The 19,098-nt window shown below is 35.7% G+C and overlaps 2 protein-coding genes and 1 pseudogene across 6 annotated transcripts in view; 2 read left to right on the plus strand and 1 right to left on the minus strand.

Annotated features, from left to right (window-relative positions):
- Positions 1 to 1,314: 1,314 nt before the first annotated feature.
- LOC100741337 (dentin matrix acidic phosphoprotein 1) lies at positions 1,315 to 7,851 on the minus strand. Of its 2 annotated transcripts, XM_012383653.3 has the most exons (5): positions 7,462 to 7,849; positions 6,132 to 6,212; positions 5,289 to 5,765; positions 4,693 to 5,249; positions 1,315 to 2,320 (listed from the first exon to the last, which is right to left on the minus strand). In XM_012383653.3, exons 1-5 carry the CDS (start codon positions 7,504 to 7,506, stop codon positions 1,939 to 1,941), a joined length of 1,542 nt encoding a protein of 513 aa, XP_012239076.1. In that variant the 5' UTR covers positions 7,507 to 7,849; the 3' UTR covers positions 1,315 to 1,938. The 2 variants fall into 2 exon arrangements, with proteins under 2 accessions (XP_012239076.1, XP_033175695.1); XM_033319804.1 differs by having other exon boundaries at positions 4,693 to 5,765; positions 7,462 to 7,851.
- A 2,922-nt stretch (positions 7,852 to 10,773) lies between these two features.
- Positions 10,774 to 13,394, plus strand: LOC100741661 (annotated as a pseudogene).
- A 3,966-nt stretch (positions 13,395 to 17,360) lies between these two features.
- LOC100741781 overlaps positions 17,361 to 19,098 on the plus strand; it is a 91,852-nt gene continuing 90,114 nt past the window's right edge. For all 4 annotated transcript variants that reach the window (XM_033319850.1, XM_033319849.1, XM_033319852.1 and 1 more), the window contains exon 1: positions 17,361 to 17,800. The gene's annotated coding sequence lies outside the window, so the exon portion shown is untranslated. The remainder of the gene's footprint in view (positions 17,801 to 19,098) is intronic.

Genomic DNA, 19,098 nt, shown 5'->3' on the forward strand with positions numbered 1-19,098 from the left:
GGACAAACCATTGACACGGTGTTGCCTAATGGAAATCGCTATTCGACACACGTAATGCTGCTCCGTGGACTCTGCCAACTCATATTGTTCAACCAATAAACAATATCGTGCCGCGGGTCAAGGTGGATCAAAAAAATTCATGGGATCTGTGGTATGGGTTCGATGGTGTCGATAGATGGATCGTAGAATACGACGCTATATTGGTTAGGTAAAAGTACATATAGATACTAGGTCAGGTATATATACAGTGGCTATAAAAGGTACTGGCACGAACCCTTATTTTCCAACGAAGCGTTTTCTTTTTTTTTTTTTTATCGGATTTGCATTCTATTTTCATACATAGTAGTGTAATGTATATACTCGTATGTAGTAAATGTATATACTTGAACCTAATTAATCAGAATAAATACTGCCGCTTAAAATTTCGCAGCAACCTTTGCTCTTTAGACGAAACGAACTTCTACATATATTTTTCCGAGAAATAGGAATATTATAATTTTCAGAGGAGCATCTGAAAATAATCCACGTTCATCGCATACGTATGTAGATGTGAATTTGAATTTAATATTGATCAGTATGATTTGGTAGTACTGAAGGATCGATAACGAAACACGATTCCATGATGTTTAGGTGGATATAATAGGTGGTTGGTAGAAGTTACAGATGGATGTTATTGGCATTAATTAGTCCTCTGGCGTTCAGGCGAAGATTTCAGTTTAGTATTGATCGGTTTGATTTGGTAGTATTTGAAAGCGGATAGTAAAACATGATTCTATGGTTGTTCAGGTAGGTACACATGTAGGATGAGTACTAGGTAACATGTAGATGTAGATAAGTACTAGGTAATAATAGATCTTTGGTAGGAGTACATGCTATATATATATATGTATATAATCTGTATACTGTTTAGAAATAATTTGTTCCATGACGTATAGATGTGGATTTGATCTTCGTTTGATGGATTGCATCGAGCTTTGCTTTGGGTACTTAATATGTATATATTATGTAGATTATAGGTACGTATGTGTTACGTTAATTGATACGTATGAGTCAACGTCTTAACAACGCTTTACCAAAAAATCGGACGTGAATCAACTTCATTGTATTCGGAATTATTGAGTCATCCTACGGATTCTTGCGGTTTTGCATCCTTTTTAGCTTGCAAACGTACACTGCCCTCTTGAAAATTTGATACTTTGATGTACTTACGTTAGTTGCACTCGAAAATAGTATCTTCATAAATATTATCAAGAAAATGGGATCTAAAAGGGAGATTTGTTTTAATACTTGCATCAAATATATTACAACGAGTACTTTATTTTGTATATGTTGTATATTTTTGTATATTATGTACATTCTGTGCGTTTTCGGATCCTTGAAATTCCCATAAATCGTATTTAATATTTTTCATCCTACGTTTAATCTCACGCAGCTTGTGTGTTTCCACCGGTTTGAATTTCCTTTTTAATTTCCATTTTAGTTCACAAATGCACGAAAATCCGCGATCTAATTAAAACTAGACTACAACTACGGAAATTCATATTTTTGAAGGCATAATTAAAAACGTAGAACCTCGGTAGAAAATCGCTTTTTCCCCCGTTAAGTAATTATGAAAAGCGCTATTGTGTACCTTGGACATTTTATATGTTTCCTCATAACGGATGCATTCTGTGCAATTTTTTGCATTTCAAATATCCCACAAACGCATAAAAACCCGCAGTCTAATTATAACCACTAACATCTATTCTATTTTCGATATTTCATATTAAACTCACCATTTCATATAAATCTTACGCGAGTTTTCTGCATTTTTACGTATTATGCATGCATTTTGTATATCTTTACACCTTTAAGTTTCCCGTAATTGCGTAAAAATTCGCCGTCGATTAATCATTTATCGACACATGTCATAATGTCATGTAACGTTAACGTCGAGCATTATGGGGAATAACGCAAGGGTAACAAGGGTCTTAGGTCTTTGTTCAGCATGCTGGAAGGGTTGTCGAGATCTCGAACAGCCAACGATGTCCTCATTCTTGCGTCTTCTCTCGTCAACTCGTTTCGTTCCAGCAGCTTCGACAGAATCTTCTTCAGTTGTGGTCCGATACCACCCTCCGCGGAACTTTGTAGAGTATTGAGAACATCGTCAGAGAAACCTGTGTATTTCCCGAATCCCTGCTTCCTGGCATCCTTGCTCAACGAGTCGTACAAGTTGGCGAGTTGCTGAAGAGTCGCACTCGGTGGCACCTTCGAACGTCTTAGGTAACTGCTTAGGCTTGGCCTTGGCACTTGCGTCACCTTCTCGCCTAAACGTGTGAATCTGTCGAGGAATTGGTTGAATTGGAAAGATTAGAAAGTTAATAATATATTCGGTAAATATAATTCAATATTGACTTGGATCTTTTAACGCGTTCAGTCCAGCTTATTTTGTAATGTTGCGCTGGGAGTTATTAATATTGAATTCTTGATAGTTTATTTTATAATATATTCTTTATCAAGAGATTGAAATTTTCCTTAGTCTTGGGTCACCTTTGAATTGTTGTTAATTAATTTTCTTACACAGTCTTCTACTTTGATTAACTAAGTTTCTCTCGTTTATTTCTTTTTCCTCGCGTTTTTAAATTACTATAGGATTTTTGACGATCTATTAAAAAATCGGATGTCTTGATTATTTTTAAACAATACTTCCATTGTTACAAATTTGTTTCATTAAATTTCATTTTCCTTTAATTTTCTATCAGAGAGGCAAGATGCTATTGATATCGTTTCTTCTCAATTATTTTGTCAGTTTTTAAATTCTCATAGTATTTGGAATGTCAAATATGGACACGAAGTGGTAAATTATTTGATTGAATTATCGTCGAAATGTCAGACGTAACGTAATAAAATTTTTCGAGGATAGACCTTTCAGTTTCGTAACGAGTATTTGTACTCGAAGCATGCTTGTATCTACATTTAGTTAAGCAGACTTTTCAATGAAATTTGAATTGATCCCAGCAACCGAACGTCGAGCAGTGACAGCCTTGTTACGGCTGCTGCATTAGACTATGTTTATTCTGCATTAAGTTTGCCAAAGTAAATTTCAAACTCGAATGGGCACCCGTTCAATCTATAAACGTAGCACATTTGCTAGACGTTTCTGAGATATTAATGCTGTTCCAATATCGAAGTATTCAAATTTTTCTCGGTACTTATGACTGTTAATAATACGAAACGAAGTATAATAAAAAAAAATAAATACACAGGCTGCAATTACATCTCGATTTTTAAAAACCAATTACGAATTTAATTTATTTCATTGTAGTTTCATCCTAGCACTTTCTTGCATTGTTCTATTTTATTAGTAAATCTTTGCACCGTCATCGTTTATTATTATTGTTTACCATAATTATAATTATTATTATTTTATAAACTGTATATACCTGCTGCATACCAAATTGTACATTTTTAAAATACCAAGCTGCTTCATCTCTGTATCAAATCTGTCCTCTCTTTCCAAGAATCTCTTCCATTTCTTATTATTTATTATCATTTCTAAATAAGCCAAACTGAATATTTCTTCAAAATAAGATGAGATTGTAAACGAAGATGTTGAAAGATAGCAATTTTTGGACCTGCTTGCGAACGAAAAATTCTCTCAGGGACGAAAAATGTTATTTTAGCCGAAATGTGATGAGAAAGTTGAAAAAAAATGAGTGCGAAAGATGAAAGAGTGGCAACGCTGAAGCTTATCCGTGTATTACGTTTGATCTTAATTTTCTTCCAATTCTGATCCACTTACAGAATAATTATTCATCTGTATCGACATAACGATTCCTCGACGATTCTGCTAATAAATCAATTGCAGTTTGAAATCGAGTAATTCTGAAGTAGCACCAGATCGTTGCTACGTGAGAACAATGGGCAGCAATAATCTTGTGGTACTTTGGATTTACTCGATTCCAAGTTTCAATTGATTAATCGGCAGAATTTTCAAGGAAATATTTCATAAATAGTTCAGCATCTTGAGAAGATGAAGTTTAAGCGTAGGGTAAGTTTGATCGCTGCCACTTTTTCATCTTTGCACTCATTTTTTTCAGCTTTCACGTTGCGGATAAATGCTAATAACGTATCTTCTCCTTGACAGATGCTTTCAAATATCCTGCGAGAACTTTTCGCCCTGAGGAAGGCCAAAAAATGACCATTTTTAACATCCAACCTTTTAAAATGCGGTAAATTGTCTCGTAATCAAACCGCAAATTTGTATACATTTATGAAAAATTCAAAAATTCAAAAATGCATAGGGTACACGCGATAAAAGATATCGTTGCCCTAGTTCTTAACTTTTCTAACTGCATTTCTCAACGATGAAAATTTTGCTTGGGCAACAACGAATATTCAGTTCTTTTAGCTCCCAGCTCCGCGTAATAATATTAAACTTCATAAACTTTAAACTTAGTTTTCTCGTATTAAAAGCTCGCCGGGATAGAACAATGAAGAACCTAAACGAGGATATAGAAAATAGCTAAAGTACATTGTTCGGTATAATATTCTGTAGATGAAGATCTTCCCTGCATGAAAATGTGAATTTCTAGAAATATCCGCAGTCTGCTAATGTCTGTATCTAACAAACGCTCAGCAAATCTCTTTCTTAAACCCTGTCATCTATTTCTCCGTCAAAAAGCAAATAAACTTTCCAACGAAAGGCTTCACCTTGTCTCGTCGTCCTCCTCTTCCACGTTCTCCATTTTCTCCACGGGAATCCCATCCACGCTTTTCGATTCCTCGAAATGATCCGCGTCTGCGAACTTGGACGGTTTAGGTTTCAAGATCTGATAGACGTCCTGCACCACGCTATCGATAGTCGGTTCTTTCTTCTTGTCGACGTTCGCAACGATCGATTCGGGTCTCGTGGAATCATCCGGATCGCTCGACGCAGTCGTCGTTTCCAGCTTCGTTTCCGTGCTCGTAGGAGACCAGGAGATCCATTCGTGATTCTCCTCGGGGACTTCTTGATTCGTTTCTTGCACGGCGTGCACACGTTCCGGTTCCTCGTAATTCGTCTCCGGCGTCGCGTAGTTGGTTTCTGGCGTTTCCTCGTTCACCTCTGGCGACTCTGGCTGCGTCGAGGGATCCTCCATCGATTGCTGGTCAATTTCACCTGGCTTCGACGTCTCCAGCGCTACCAAAGTCTCCGCGCTGTCTTTCGACGATTCGTCCACCTTGGAGTCACCTGTCCTGTCCTTTGACGCCTCTTGCGTCTTCGATTCTTCCTCTTTGTCTGTCACGATTTCTTGCGTCTTCGATTCGTCCATTTCGTCGGTCGACGTTTCTTGGCTTTTGGATTCTTCCGTCTTATCGTCGAACACTTCTTCGACCTTCGACCCCTCCACTTTGTCTTTTTCCATTTCTTGCGCGTTTGATTCGCCCGTTTCGCCTTCCTGTGCCTTTTCTGCACTTGGTTCTTTCATCCTGTCGTTTGTTGTTTGTTCTACCACGACTGCCGAATCTTCGGTTTTATTCTTCGAAGTTTCCTTGATCACCGATACTCCTGTTTTGTCGTCCGACGAGTTTTCCGAATTGGATTCGTCCTCCTCGTCCTTCGACTCGTCCAAGGATTGGGATACTGCGATACTGCATATGGTCGAAGGATCTTGAGAAGCAGTCTGTTGATCTTCAGCTATGAAGCTAATGGGTGAAGTGGAGGGGCTTTCTGTGGAGGTGGAACTCTGCATAGCCTCTTCTGATTGAAGAAGTTTCAGTTGTTCGACGGCGTAAAATATCACCTGCGTTAGAGAAGCGGATCGTTTTAACGAGAATTCGATCGATTTGATAGTCGTGGAAATGTTGGATCTACACACGTGTTTTAATATATTCTTCTGATATTAATATCGAATTGACAATTGGCACGTATTATTATACGTATATTTTATATATCTCTTTATAAATATTAATAGTAAATTAATAATTAGCCTGCGAGATGACTACAAATATAATATAATAAATTATTAATTAACATTTAATTCTATAACAACTTAGTTCTGTATTAATGTATAAACTGATAACAATATATCTGTTTAGTGGAGATGTTTCGTATGAAACTGTTTCTTCATTAAGCAGCGCTACTTGATATAATTAACGATGATTCTCACCTGCATGGCTGCCGGAAGATAGGAATCCGAGTAATCCGGCTTCGAGAAGGCTGGTGGATTCTTAAGGACTCCGCAAATAGCCTAAAAGGAACAGTTATAATTATCATAAATGTGTCGTCAAAAAATATAAGCAGAAGTCTTGACGCAAAGGTCGAATGAGATTCGCGCGCAGGTTTATCATATCGTAACGAGTGTTCTACTTCGGACATATCTCATTGAACATATTTTATCACGTTTTTTCTCAATTTTTTCACCTCTAAATTTTCCGTAAATCTAGAAATATTCGCGGTATGATTATAAAGTACAATAGTACGGCGATAGAAGCAATTAAATGTATCTGACACTGTGAAGATCTGGCTATCAATGAACGTAGAAATTCGTGAAAATATATCGGGAACTATGTCTGGAATGGAATGAACGACTTCACGGTTACTTTGAGGGATAATTAAGAGGGAGGAGCGAGGGAAAAGTTCCGGCTTCAGAAAATCGTCAGCGACGATTCCTGGAGAAACGACGAAACGACACGAGAAAGGGCTTAAACTCCGCTGAAACTTGTTCGTGAGTTGGTTAATTAAAAGCCGACCTTTTATCTGCCTCCGAGCAAGTAACTTTCGGTTTACCCTTCTTATCGTAGCGCTAGATTTTTGGGAAATGGCGGAATCGGTCGATTAACGCGTCACGGACTGGCCAATGAAAATTTAACGAGAATATCGTGTTTGACGTTAATTTTGCCAATTTGCAAGCTTCAGTCGATTGAAACGAACTTGCCTTTGAGAATCTAATTAAAATTTAATAAGGACCTGTTATAAAATCTGTTTCACAATTTCCTCTGATTGTCTTCGTAATGGGAAATATCGACGTTCTTTTTCATATTAGAATTTCTTTTCAATAGATCGTTTGCAGTCGCATTAATCGTTGGAATAGATCGTCAGCGATACGTAAGTGAGACGATTGCGATGAAATTACGTAGGCGCGAGAAACGGACAAAAATAGTAGAAAAGTTTTAGTTGCGGTAACGCAAGATTTAGAGGGTGGAAACGCGCCTTAAGAGATAACTCGAAAACAGTTACAGATGGAAGAAGGTTTTGTCAACAATGACCGAATGGCTTCTAACACGTTGAAAGAAAATACTGTGACTAACGAACGATCTTGAAAAATGTATAAAAAATTCCTTATCAAAAGGCTCCTTACATTTATCAGTAAACTCGAACAGACGTTATTTCGCCGAATATTCTACCTTACAAAATACAAATTAATACGATCAAGCTGGTAAAGTGGATCAAACAAATACGAATGAAACAATAGATTTATGACAAAATATCTGAATCACCTGTCGAGCCAGTAGAACCACCAAAAAACAGCCAATAGTCTTCATATTGCCTCCTTAAATTTTCAAACTGGCAAGAGATCTCCACTCTCAAACCTCTGTCAAATCCGCCAAACTCCAAAAGCACTTCGGTAATACTCGAAAAATACTCGAAAAATACTGCAAAAGTGCTTCGTGAACGTCTGAGATGTTTCACTGATTTCAGGTTATCGTGTTTTATTCGTTGAAAAAGTTTGTGAATCCGCGTCAGAGCGTCGTCGAAGAGCAACTGGAGGATCGAACCGGTCCAGACGAGAGCTCGTTTCGTCCGATTCTTCGATTTTCCACACTTTGGATCAAGGTTCGCGGCCGAGCGTCACCGCCGGACTGGTCTCGAAAAAGGCTTGTAACGGTTCCAACGTCGCACTTGTACATTCTAAGTCGTGAGTAAAGCAAGCAGAAGTGTTAATCGGAGGAGGAAGAGAACGAGAGTCGTCGGTTCGTTCGCGAACGTGAACGCGTGACACTTGAATTAAATTGCACTCGGTATGCGTCGCGTGTCCGTGAACTGAACCTCGGTTTCCCGCTATGCAGCCGCTTTCGAGGATCGTTCTCCTCCGGTTTCCGGTTCGGATAGTGCGCGAACGATGACTCGTTTCGACCGTTCGATGGGCGGCTCTTGTGAACTTTGGGTGTGTTCCACTTGGTGAGTTGAAAGGAAAGGAACGATACAAATATTTTGTTTTTACACTTTGAATGCACATTATATTTTTGCATATTTTAAATTGCATCTGTACGTTTTGTAGGTTTCTACAATTCATCGTGAGGAAATTTCGTTTGAATAATTATCCCAATAATTGTGTTACGCGACGAATATTTCGTTAAAATATATTAACATTTGCTGGATAAAAAGGTTAAAGGTTTTCGATATTTTATTTCTTCGTTCTCCTCGAAAAGGATAGAAATCGAAATGGGTCATTTTCCATTAGGAATTCTTTCATTTTTTATCTACGTTATCTATTACGATAATAAGTAATATAATTTATAAATAAATAATTCCAACCTACGGTTATATATCTGAGAACAGAAATGCTCGTTAGAATTACGATTGTATGAAAAAGATACTTCAATCTGGTTAGTAGAAGCACCATCGTGATTAAGTGAACATCATTTATTTTTATTCAAATTATAGTATCAAACTGGAACATCAATTTATGAAAAATTATACCTATGAAAACGTGAATCTTTAACGCACAATATCAAATCCCAAACATTTATCTTCAATGATTTATCTTACCTCGACGTCCTTCATATCTGGAACCTCTCCGCTTCTTTCTTTTTTTCCCACTTCCTTTAACAGCCAACGCTGTATTTCGAGATCGCGCTGCCACACGTAGAATGTGTCTGGGCGAAAGTAAATCACAGAAGAACGATCCCAATGATCGTGACTTTCGTTCTCGGAAGGCTACGACCTTGGACAAGGCCGTTGCGACGATTTCACGGAGGAGCAGAGAAAAAGGACAGGAACAAAAGCGAACACTGTTCGATGACTGCACCTTCAAGGCGATTGGGTTATGGATCCCGGTTGAACGCGATCATGAAAAGGACAACTGGTTCTGGATATGTGACTGGATCTCTATTTGTGGATCCATTATTCGTTTCTCTTTTACGAGATTCCTCTTGGAATTTAGGAATTTATTTCATTCCATCTATTATATTTATTACATTCGAATTTATTATATCTATCAACTTGAAATTTACAGATATATAAAATTTTATTTTATTTTTTTATTATTTTTCTATCCCTTTTGTCAAATATATTTAGATTGTTGGAACACACGCGATGCCTGTAACGCTATTTGAGGATTCGATTAATAAAATCGATCAAGGAACGATAAGTGAAGAAAAGATCGCGAATGATATGTGAAATATGATGTTTCTTATCGATTGTTAATTGTGATATGTATTGTGATTTTTATATGATTATATTTTATATTATATTTCGTGATATGTATTTGTGATTATTAATTGTGTACGTGTTTTGGCTAAAAATCTGGAATTTAGAAAGTCACTTTTTTCATACGTTTTATCCTTTTTGAGAATTTCTTTCGATATTACTTCCGAGAATTACTATGTTCCTTTCGTTTTCCTTCGTAGGAATACGAGATATTCTTCTCTAGAAAGCTTCTTAAGAAACGTAGTGTTCTGATATTTAGCTTTCGAAATCACGTTAATTAATACATAGCTTTTACATCTCGAAAGTACGAGCAGTTTGCTTGCGAATTTGCGAGGACAGTAATTAGGAGATAAACAAAGACGTAAAGCTGGTTGTAAAATCATACCGCCCACATTTAACAGTCCATGCAAGTTCGTAGAATCCATCTTAATGAACTTTTAGCTTTAACCTAGCTTTCCGCTTCACTAAAGATTCCTTCGATTCCGAGAAGTTTGTTGCAGTGAACGAAACCCATTTGGCAAACGCGGCGAAGGTAAGAGATCGAATTGAATATTACGACAGAAAGGAGGAAGTGGAGTTTTCACTTTTTAGTTGGGTAGTGACTGATAACAAACGACGGGTTGGCACGTCTTTTCGATAACGCTTGTGAATATTAAAATTGTTTCTCATACAAATAGAACGCAAATAGAAGAACGAAACTCGCCAGTAGATAAACGTACTTAAATCTCAGAGTGAATTTCAGTAAATAAAAATTATATTATTAGATTTCGATGTCAATAGATTATTTTAATACTATACTATTAACTATACTTTATACAGATTATAATTATAGTGTTAATAGATTTCAGGTAAACTACAAAAAGTTTAAAATAATAATTTTACATAAAAACCAATCTACTGAAAATATATCATTATTGAGAATTTGAATTTTCATTTCAATTTACCAGTTACATGTCCAAAACAACTATAAAACAATAGACACCTTTTACAATATTCATCTTTTCGAATAAATAGATTAGAGAATTTCAATAAAATTTTTAACAGATTACATGCACAAAAACAAATTTAGTCTTCGTGCATTTTCTATGTATCTGCCCTCAAGAAATTAATCACATCGACTTACGCCCATACTCAGATTCTATATTCGATATTTATTTTTCATACGCATCAACAATTTTAAGAAAATTCGTAATGTTCGATTTAAATGAAACAAAAATTCTGTAAATATATATACATATATTTGATATGATTTGTTGAATATTATCAGACGAGTTAAGTCGTCTTCACCAAACAAGATAGTTCGTATGTATTGTAGTAATTTAAAAGAGTTAACAGATTTGAACAGGATAGAAAATACGGCTAGAAGTTTCGAACACGCGAAGCATATATAATTTAGTAATAGTAGTGTTATCCAGAAGGTATGAGGGTACCTCCATTCGATAAGAGGAATCCTATGTACGGGAAGCGTTATATATTCAGACTGCCAGTTGCGGCATCGCTTCACGCAGTTGCATTTCGATTATTGCGCATCGTGGAAACTCCTGTGAACCGTTGGAACGTGTTTTCCCTCGACGGAAGTTGGGATTATCGTGGAAATCGATTTTCGAAACGATGTCGCCTGTTTTGCTCTTGATCGTAGTGGTAAGATACACGTTGATCAGTTTCTTTTTCTTATAACCAAAATTACTTACGCATATCGTTATCGTGGAAATTTTCCAACATTTAGTTAATAATATTTACACGAACAACGTTGTCTTTGCGCCATCCTTATTTAATACATAACAAATTTTGTCGAGACTTTTTCTTCAATTTTAATCCAACCATCGAAATGCCAGATTTCGGATATTTTATTTTCCTAATTATTGAAAATATGGAATTCTTAGCAAAATTAATATTGATTTCCTGACTAATTAACGTTCACTCTCACTCTTGAATTATTCAATTGTTGGTGTTCACGTATTATATTTTTTTATGTACTTTTTAATAATATATTCAATATATTTCAAATATTAGTTTTAAACATCTAATGTACATAAAATGTCAGTTAAACAATAAAGTGTTATAGATAATCGTCTATACACCTCTATTTTGGTAATAAAGTGTTGCCATACTTATTTTTCTATTCCCTTTGTCAAATATATTTAGATTGTTGGAACACACGCGATGCCTGTAACGCTATCTGAGAATTCGATTAATAAAATCGACCAAGGGACGATAAGAGAAGAAAAGATCGCGAATGAAGACTCAGATGACCCGCCAGTTTTCGAACACATCGTTGAAAATGTAAGTTAATACCGAAGATAGTAGTCGATGACTAGAATAGTATAGATTTAAGAATAACACAGCACGTACTGCAGGATAATTCCGGATGGGATCTGCACGATAAAGCGCACCCGACTTTATAGCTGCTTGTTCGTAACAATAAAGTAAAACACTTCCGGCAGAACTATAAATCGTGTTTTATGCTCTACATAACGTAGACTATGAAACGAGAGCAACAGAAGTTCTTTATACGCTTAAAAAGATCTACGGTTGTTACTTTGAGTTTTTCTACTTCTGGCGTACATCCTTAAAACAAAACCCAAAAACTAAGAGGAATATAAAAAGTTTCTTCAGCAACGATCGTAAATTTCACGTTTCACGTTAAGATGTGATCTAAATCTAATTGGAAATTGTAAAGTAAAAGTAGTTTCTCTTGCGAAGTAAGGAATCAAATCTAATCTTAGCTGGTGCTGCAATCGATTAGTATAACTCTTCATTATATATGAATTTTTATTTTTAACTTGTTACTAGGAACTTATCTTTCGACTTTATTCTGTGTATAGTATTTAGTTTCAATCAAAATTGCTATTAATAATCGATAAGCAAATTGCTATTAGCAACCTAAAAGATGTTCAGCCTTGAAAGCTAAATTCCAGTATTCCAAAAAACAACTCATTATCATATCTCAAGCAAATACATTCCGTTCCAAATTCTTCGTTGCGATCATCGAGTCAAGTTTCGCTATTCCAATGAACAGTCTACCTGATATTAATTTTCAGTCTGACACCAACAGCACGTCAAAACCAAGCCTACTCGCCTGGTTCCTCGCGCCATTGACTCAGAATCTGCAGATCAACCCCCAAACTCTGCAGAACCGTGTCAGCCAGCTCAAGGAAGCGCTGAAGAATCTTGGACTTGGAAATCGTAACGACTCGAAAGGAAAGCAATTGAATAACGCAAACAATTTGCTACATGTCGCGAGTGTAAGCGATTCTGGCTTTTACACGGATAGATTGGAACCAGCTGGATTCTTCGGTGGAAATGGCTGGCTAGCGAATAAAGGTGGAATCTTAGGTCGTCCTGGAGCGATTCTCTCTACTGGTAGCATTCTCACAGACTATCCATCGGCCTATAGAAGAAAATAGGCGAATTTTCAGAAAGATATTCCTTCGAGTTTGATGAGGGATTAGTGGACCGTAGCGTAGAGGGATCGTAGCATGTCAGAGAGAGAGAAGATCGCAACGTATTTTATTTTATATTTGATCGAAGGAAATTAACACAGATGAGTTATGTGCAATATCTTTAGTTTAACGTTATTTCTCATTTATTTGGAAATTAAAGATAAGATTTATGTTGCCGTTTTAATTGAAATAGGCGTATCTGTTCAGAAAGTGGTTTGGGGAAAAATGACTTTTAAGTGTTTGACAATCAGCCATCGATTTTACATACGTCCGAAATATGAACCGTTATATCTTCAATACAGATACCGCTTTCTCATTGAATATACACATAGATAAATTTTTGCGCTACCCGACAGCAATGATTCGATTTAAGCGAAAATTGCAGATAAGCCCTTTCGACTTAACACGGCGGGATGATTAACCCAATTTTTACATTTTATATACTGTAAATGTAATATTCTGATTTTTAAAGTAATAATCGCTCTACTACAAGATTGTTGCAGTCTGAACAATAGGTACTTTCATCAATTTTTAGATAAAATTATCTTCTATATAATCGTATAATTCTAGTGCGAATTGATAGTAATTTTATGTTGTTTTTTATACTAGAGGAAGATCTTAGATCTGTGAGATACATACATGAACATATACATAGTATGAACATAATATATCAGCAACCATTGTTAAATAAAAATTGTATAATATTTTGATTATTTCTGAAATTTAGCTCACTTCTAACAACCCTAATTCCTAAAACATATAAATGGCGGTATTCATCGCACGATACATCACTCGAAACCATTCAATTCCATCTGATAAAACTTTCACCAATTTTCTATCTGGTTGTAAGGCTGTGCTTTGGCCCACTTTCCACGAACATCCTATATACAGCGTGTAACAGAACGTGTGCAATCCGCTTGAGGATATAATTGTAATGAAAAAGGACCATAAATCATATGCTCGTGATAAACACAACATTTAAGCAATACTAAGATTCAGAATAGAACAAGCTTTTCAACGAATTCGGGATACACCAGGAATCATTCGCAGTATAATTGGATCCATGATAAGGCGTCCACAAATTTGCCTTGAAACACCAGATGGTCTTCCGAGCATCTTCTTTCATCTTGTTTTTAAATGTACACTCAGTTGCCGAAGTGGGCCTCACGTGTATTGTTACACCCTGTACAATATTTTTACTCTTTGCAACATACTCAGTTAAGCAAATACTGGGCGTCGAATGAAAAAGAAAAATTGTCCGATTTGAAGTAAGAACGAGGAAGGTAAATGTTCGATATTAAACGAAGTTAAGTGACGTTTCTCTATGATCGAAATACGAAGGAAACGAAACGAGGAGGACTAAAAGGTATTGAGAGCAAATAAATTAAAGTACTTAGATAATTCTGGTGGAACGTGCGCGAGAAATTCTTCTAATAACTGGTGGTTCTTAGATCGAGGATGAAGACCGTGGAGAAAGCTTCCGATAAATAAGCAGCTTTCGCGAGACGAAGAAATTCCTTTGGTAGCATTCCCCTTCGATGACATCCAACTCTTTTTGTACAGAAGCTTTACAGTTTCTGCGCGATACTTCAACGAATCAATAACCTTCCGGCTTTTTTCGCTCTCCAAGTTCCTAAATGAGGAATTTTGATTTCCTAAATTTGCGGAATTCCTTGTTATATCTACGATATTACGAACCTTCAGTTCGCAGAATTTGCCGAGGGCATCGATTTATTTGAAGTCCATGTAAACCGAGCAGGCATTTTAAATGGGGATTCTAGGTAAACTGTTTTCGTACGTTTTAAACACAAATTTAAGGTAGATCATATAATAAATGAACTTGAGTTGGAAATTCCAGAGAGACGGAGGATTCTACAGGGATAGGATATTATGAAAATTAATGTGGAATTTTGATACTTCGATCTTTCTCTTATTCTAGTAACAAAAAGGATTTGTAACGTTTTAAGAAAATGTTTGACGTAAAATTGAGACGAAGAGTCACGCATACCGATAACGATCTTCTCATTTCTTGCTCGTATTTGAAATGTTTTTCAATATTGAAAGATACTATTGGGCTGAACATGTCTGAAAGAACAGGGTTAATCAATGAATTCTTCTCGTATACTTGGAATTTGGTCGATTTACAGTAACAGTATGAAAAGTTTTACGATTTACAGTTTTAAGTTTTTTCTACGATTTACAAAATATCGACAGTTGATCTTTTCTCATACGCTGTTAAAGCTGACTTCAACTAGGCATTCTGACTATAGAAGACGATGTTTTTTCCAGGCTCTCGTTTTTATCTTCGTAATTTTCGTAATTGAAGATTTGACACGCCGTCAAGAACGAGTATCTATCCTGCTACAGTTTAAAAGCAGCGTGTGTTTCATTTAACATTTTATTTCGCAGATTCAACAACAAACGTATCAAACGCGTTAAAATAATTTTACAGAGGTGAAACGGTTCCACATGAAAGTTTTAACAAGCTATCTGCGGTTTGAAAGTGCCACATCCGGAAATGCATTGCATAATGCACACGCGTCACTGAATTTCTCTAGAATAGTTATCGTTGATGTTGCATCGTCGAAAATGCGAATCGGGACAGAGGAGGCCTTTGATCATCGGAAAATCATCAGATGTGTGCTCGTTTTGGCTAATAGTCGTCAATTTACTGAATTGTTTCCGGGTATCGCAACATTCAAAAGGAATATCTTCTCCCTTCAATTGGAATTCAATTCGATTAATGGTACGGCAGAACGTTTCGTACGATGCCGATAATGATTGATTATCGATTTCTTTGTAATTAAATGAAAGCTAGCGATCACTGTCTTTTTATGACTTTTATTTTGCTTGTTAATTACTTATTATTATACGATACAGACACAATAATTATTATAAGAGATTATCAGAAAGCCAAAGTTATTAGTGATATAATTATTACATTTCTTAAAGTTAATATCGATTTCATTAAAATCAGTTTATTCCTGTAAAGTATTAATTCTGTGTACGATGGAAATTCTAACATGACCCGGTTAACTGATTGGCATTGTAATTATTCCGTTGTTTTCCCTACCGTGAAATTTTATACTTAATTTTTTACCATGATGTATTTTGTATATTGTTCGTGGATGACGTAGAAAAATGAATAATTTCAATCTCTTGGCATTGGATTTATTTCGCGCAGAAAATTTGAACAGGACGGGCCTCTTCAATTTTAACAGTTGGATCGCTTTTGAATGGAAATATATAGTATCATAGTAAATCATTATTAAAATGTTGGGACTATAGTTTCAGTTCAGCAAAGGAAAATTATTTTCGTAACGAAGTTTAATTTGAATTTCAATTTCAGTTTTAATTCTAAGCCCAATTTTTTTAATCTTCTGGGCTTTCAACAGACTTAGAAAACTTGTAGAATATTTATAAATGTCACTATTATATGATATCACTTGTTGCTTAAACCGAAGATTAGAAATTATGCAATTTGCCTTTGATTATAATACTACCATAATATTGCCATCTCACATATTATTACAGCAAAGTGTTATTAACGTTCACCAAGGTTAATTGAATTATAGAACTAATTTAATTATATACGATATCCGCATACTGTGTAATTACTAAAGAAACCACAAATTACCAGGTTTTTGATATCTTTTTCTGACATGACCACCCATCTCTAATGCTACAAGCATTCTATAATAGTCATATAATAACAGTCTGCAATAGTTCTTGATAGTATCATCTATCTCAGAGTCGTCCGTAATTTAAACTACAGAAGCTACTAACCACAAGCTTCTCACCTAACAGAGAAAAAAAGAAAATTGGCAAAGAAATCATACACCAAGACATCTATACGTACAATAAGATAGTATAAGGCTGTACATTGAATAGTATCTATCTAATACCGTGACAAAACAATAGAAGGTTTGTATTTGTGCATTGAATAAAAAGGAGCAAAACAGTGATCTAGAGATAGTTGATAAGCTACGGAGTGGAAAAATCTAATTTTTGGAATTTTTGTCTGTTTTCCTCTATTGCGTAGTTTAGTGTCCGGGCAAGAACACAGCGTGTGTTTCATCTCGATCTATTTTACAAAAGCTGAAAAATAGCCTGGCATCTGAGTTGTACGCGCTTTTATGTTTGACAGAGGTCATGCAATGGTAGTTCGCGTCGTATCTGTTCTAAAATCGAACCATTTTACAATTTAATATTTTTACTACAGAGTATAAAACATGCACAGGTACCTCGCTTGTAAAAATTCACGTGCTTGAAAATTATTTCCTATATTTTAATATTCCACGAGATCGAAGTCGCTGGAAAAAGCTAGACAGTCAAACACAGAAAAACGATTTCACGTTTACGAGTTATGTTTCGATAGCCAAACTTTATTCCACCCTGAAGGTTCAAAGGGCAGCCAAACTCAAGGAAGCTTACATATGCAAATGTTTGAAGTCATGGGCCCTTGGCGTGGGGGAAGCGCGCATTGGTGGGGATAGCACGAAGCGATCCTGGCTTTGGGGCGGCAGTCGAGGTTTGTCAGTCGACCAAGTAACACGTGTTACGGTGATCGTCGTCGGTATAAACGCGCGACGAACAACGTGTACGGTCCAATAACCGCGAATCAAAACATAAAACAATGAACATAACCGTGTAACGCTCCGTGAAAATCAATACTTTAATAGTTGGAAATTTTTAACATTAATTTTAGTTCGAAGTTTCTCCGTGATTTCGTACTCGTGTGTTTTTTCGTATCGTTTGTATCGTTTATATACATACATATTTCGTGTGATATCTCGTTCGAACGAAGACTTTACTTGTCGTGCTTTTTGAACATAATTCGCTTCCTTTTTGATCGAAGAAGGAGGCTTTTCGATCGGAGAAGAAAAGAGACTCGCTTCTTTGGTCTAGTGGGAAGAAGAATGGAAGGAAAACAGCGCGTGTGACGCCGAACGTATCGTATGTGGTAAGTGATAACGTTTTACTTTGTAGTTTGATACTCGAAACTAGTCGAAACCGTGTTTGTTATTGTTTCCCCCGGAACACGTGCGCCTACCACGCATACCGTGTTTATATTAGCGAAAATGCACAATGCTGTTAAATCAACGAAGGGCGAAACAATTATATGTATTTCGCAGATATTTTCTAGATTTAAGATCCTCATCGACAAACCAATATAACTTGTATTTTAACAAATTAGCGACGTAATTGTTAATAACAGCATATATTTGACTGACAATGGGCGAAACAATTATACGGATTTTAGCAATAAATCAATAATTTATATTAATAATGTACGGTTATATTTCTCTATGTAGAGTCTATAACGGTTTAACGATTCCATAATGCACGTTCGTTTGTTTTTGTCGTGTGATCCTGTCCCGTCTGTTTGTTGACAAGTTTTTTTCCAACGCTTGTATCCTTGGTCCCAATTGACTTCAATTTGATTATTGACTGTGATTTAGGAAGTAAATATGGCGGGTGACAAAAAGCGCGCGTTTTTGTATCTGCTTGTGTTTTGTAGTTAAGTGCATACCCGCTAGAGGGACGTGTTTTTTATGCAGAGAAATAATAAAAATTGATAATATGGAATAATAAGTCTTTTTTAGGAGATTCTTCGAAAAGCAGTGAATTGATTAAGATTGATGGTGTTTTAATATAATTACCATTGAGAGTATGATTGTATATAGGGAAGTTTCAATTGGAAAATTTTATCTTTATTTCGAAAAGGGAAGTTTTCCGCTTACAAGTCTTAATACGTTAAAGGTCTCGAGTAAGAATTCCATTAAATGGAGATATTAACTATTATTTTTAGTAAATTCAGTGTTATATAAATGTACATATTATATCACATATTATTAATAGATTAGATTAGTAATTAGTAGACTAGTAATTTGCAAAATTTATTCTATTTACGAAATTTCCATTATTTCGAAATTTTATTTATTTGACTGATTCTATTTCGTGAGAGAATTTTCGCAAAATTTCGATAATAATATCATGCAAGAGACACTCAGCATTCTGGAAAAAAGTATAATATTGCGTCAGCAGGGCAACCATACATGTCGTAATAATATTATGATGTGTAAGGTATTTTATTTTGAACAATAAAGATAAATATGTAGGCGTAGGATAAGAATTCATTTTTCGAAATGAAATTACGAATAAAACAAAAGGGGGAGGATCGTAAATGAGATTTTGATATTCGATACAAAAACGCATATGTAGGTATCAGAAGGAATTATGAGATTGAATTATGCGTAT

Source organism: Bombus impatiens, unplaced genomic scaffold (assembly GCF_000188095.3).
Source record: "Bombus impatiens unplaced genomic scaffold, BIMP_2.2 scf_0217, whole genome shotgun sequence".
NCBI classification, from domain to species: Eukaryota; Metazoa; Arthropoda; class Insecta; order Hymenoptera; family Apidae; genus Bombus; species Bombus impatiens.

Coding starts and splice junctions, on each gene's coding strand:
- LOC100741337 (XM_033319804.1), bottom strand. CDS start 7,506: ATGAAGACTATTGGCTGTTTTTTGGTGGTTCTACTGGCTCGACAG. Junction 5,766..6,131: donor ATCTTCCGGCAGCCATGCAG/GTGAGAATCATC, acceptor TCTCTAACGCAG/GTGATATTTTACGCCGTCGA. Junction 2,321..4,692: donor GAGGAGGACGACGAGACAAG/GTGAAGCCTTTC, acceptor ATTCCTCGACAG/ATTCACACGTTTAGGCGAGA.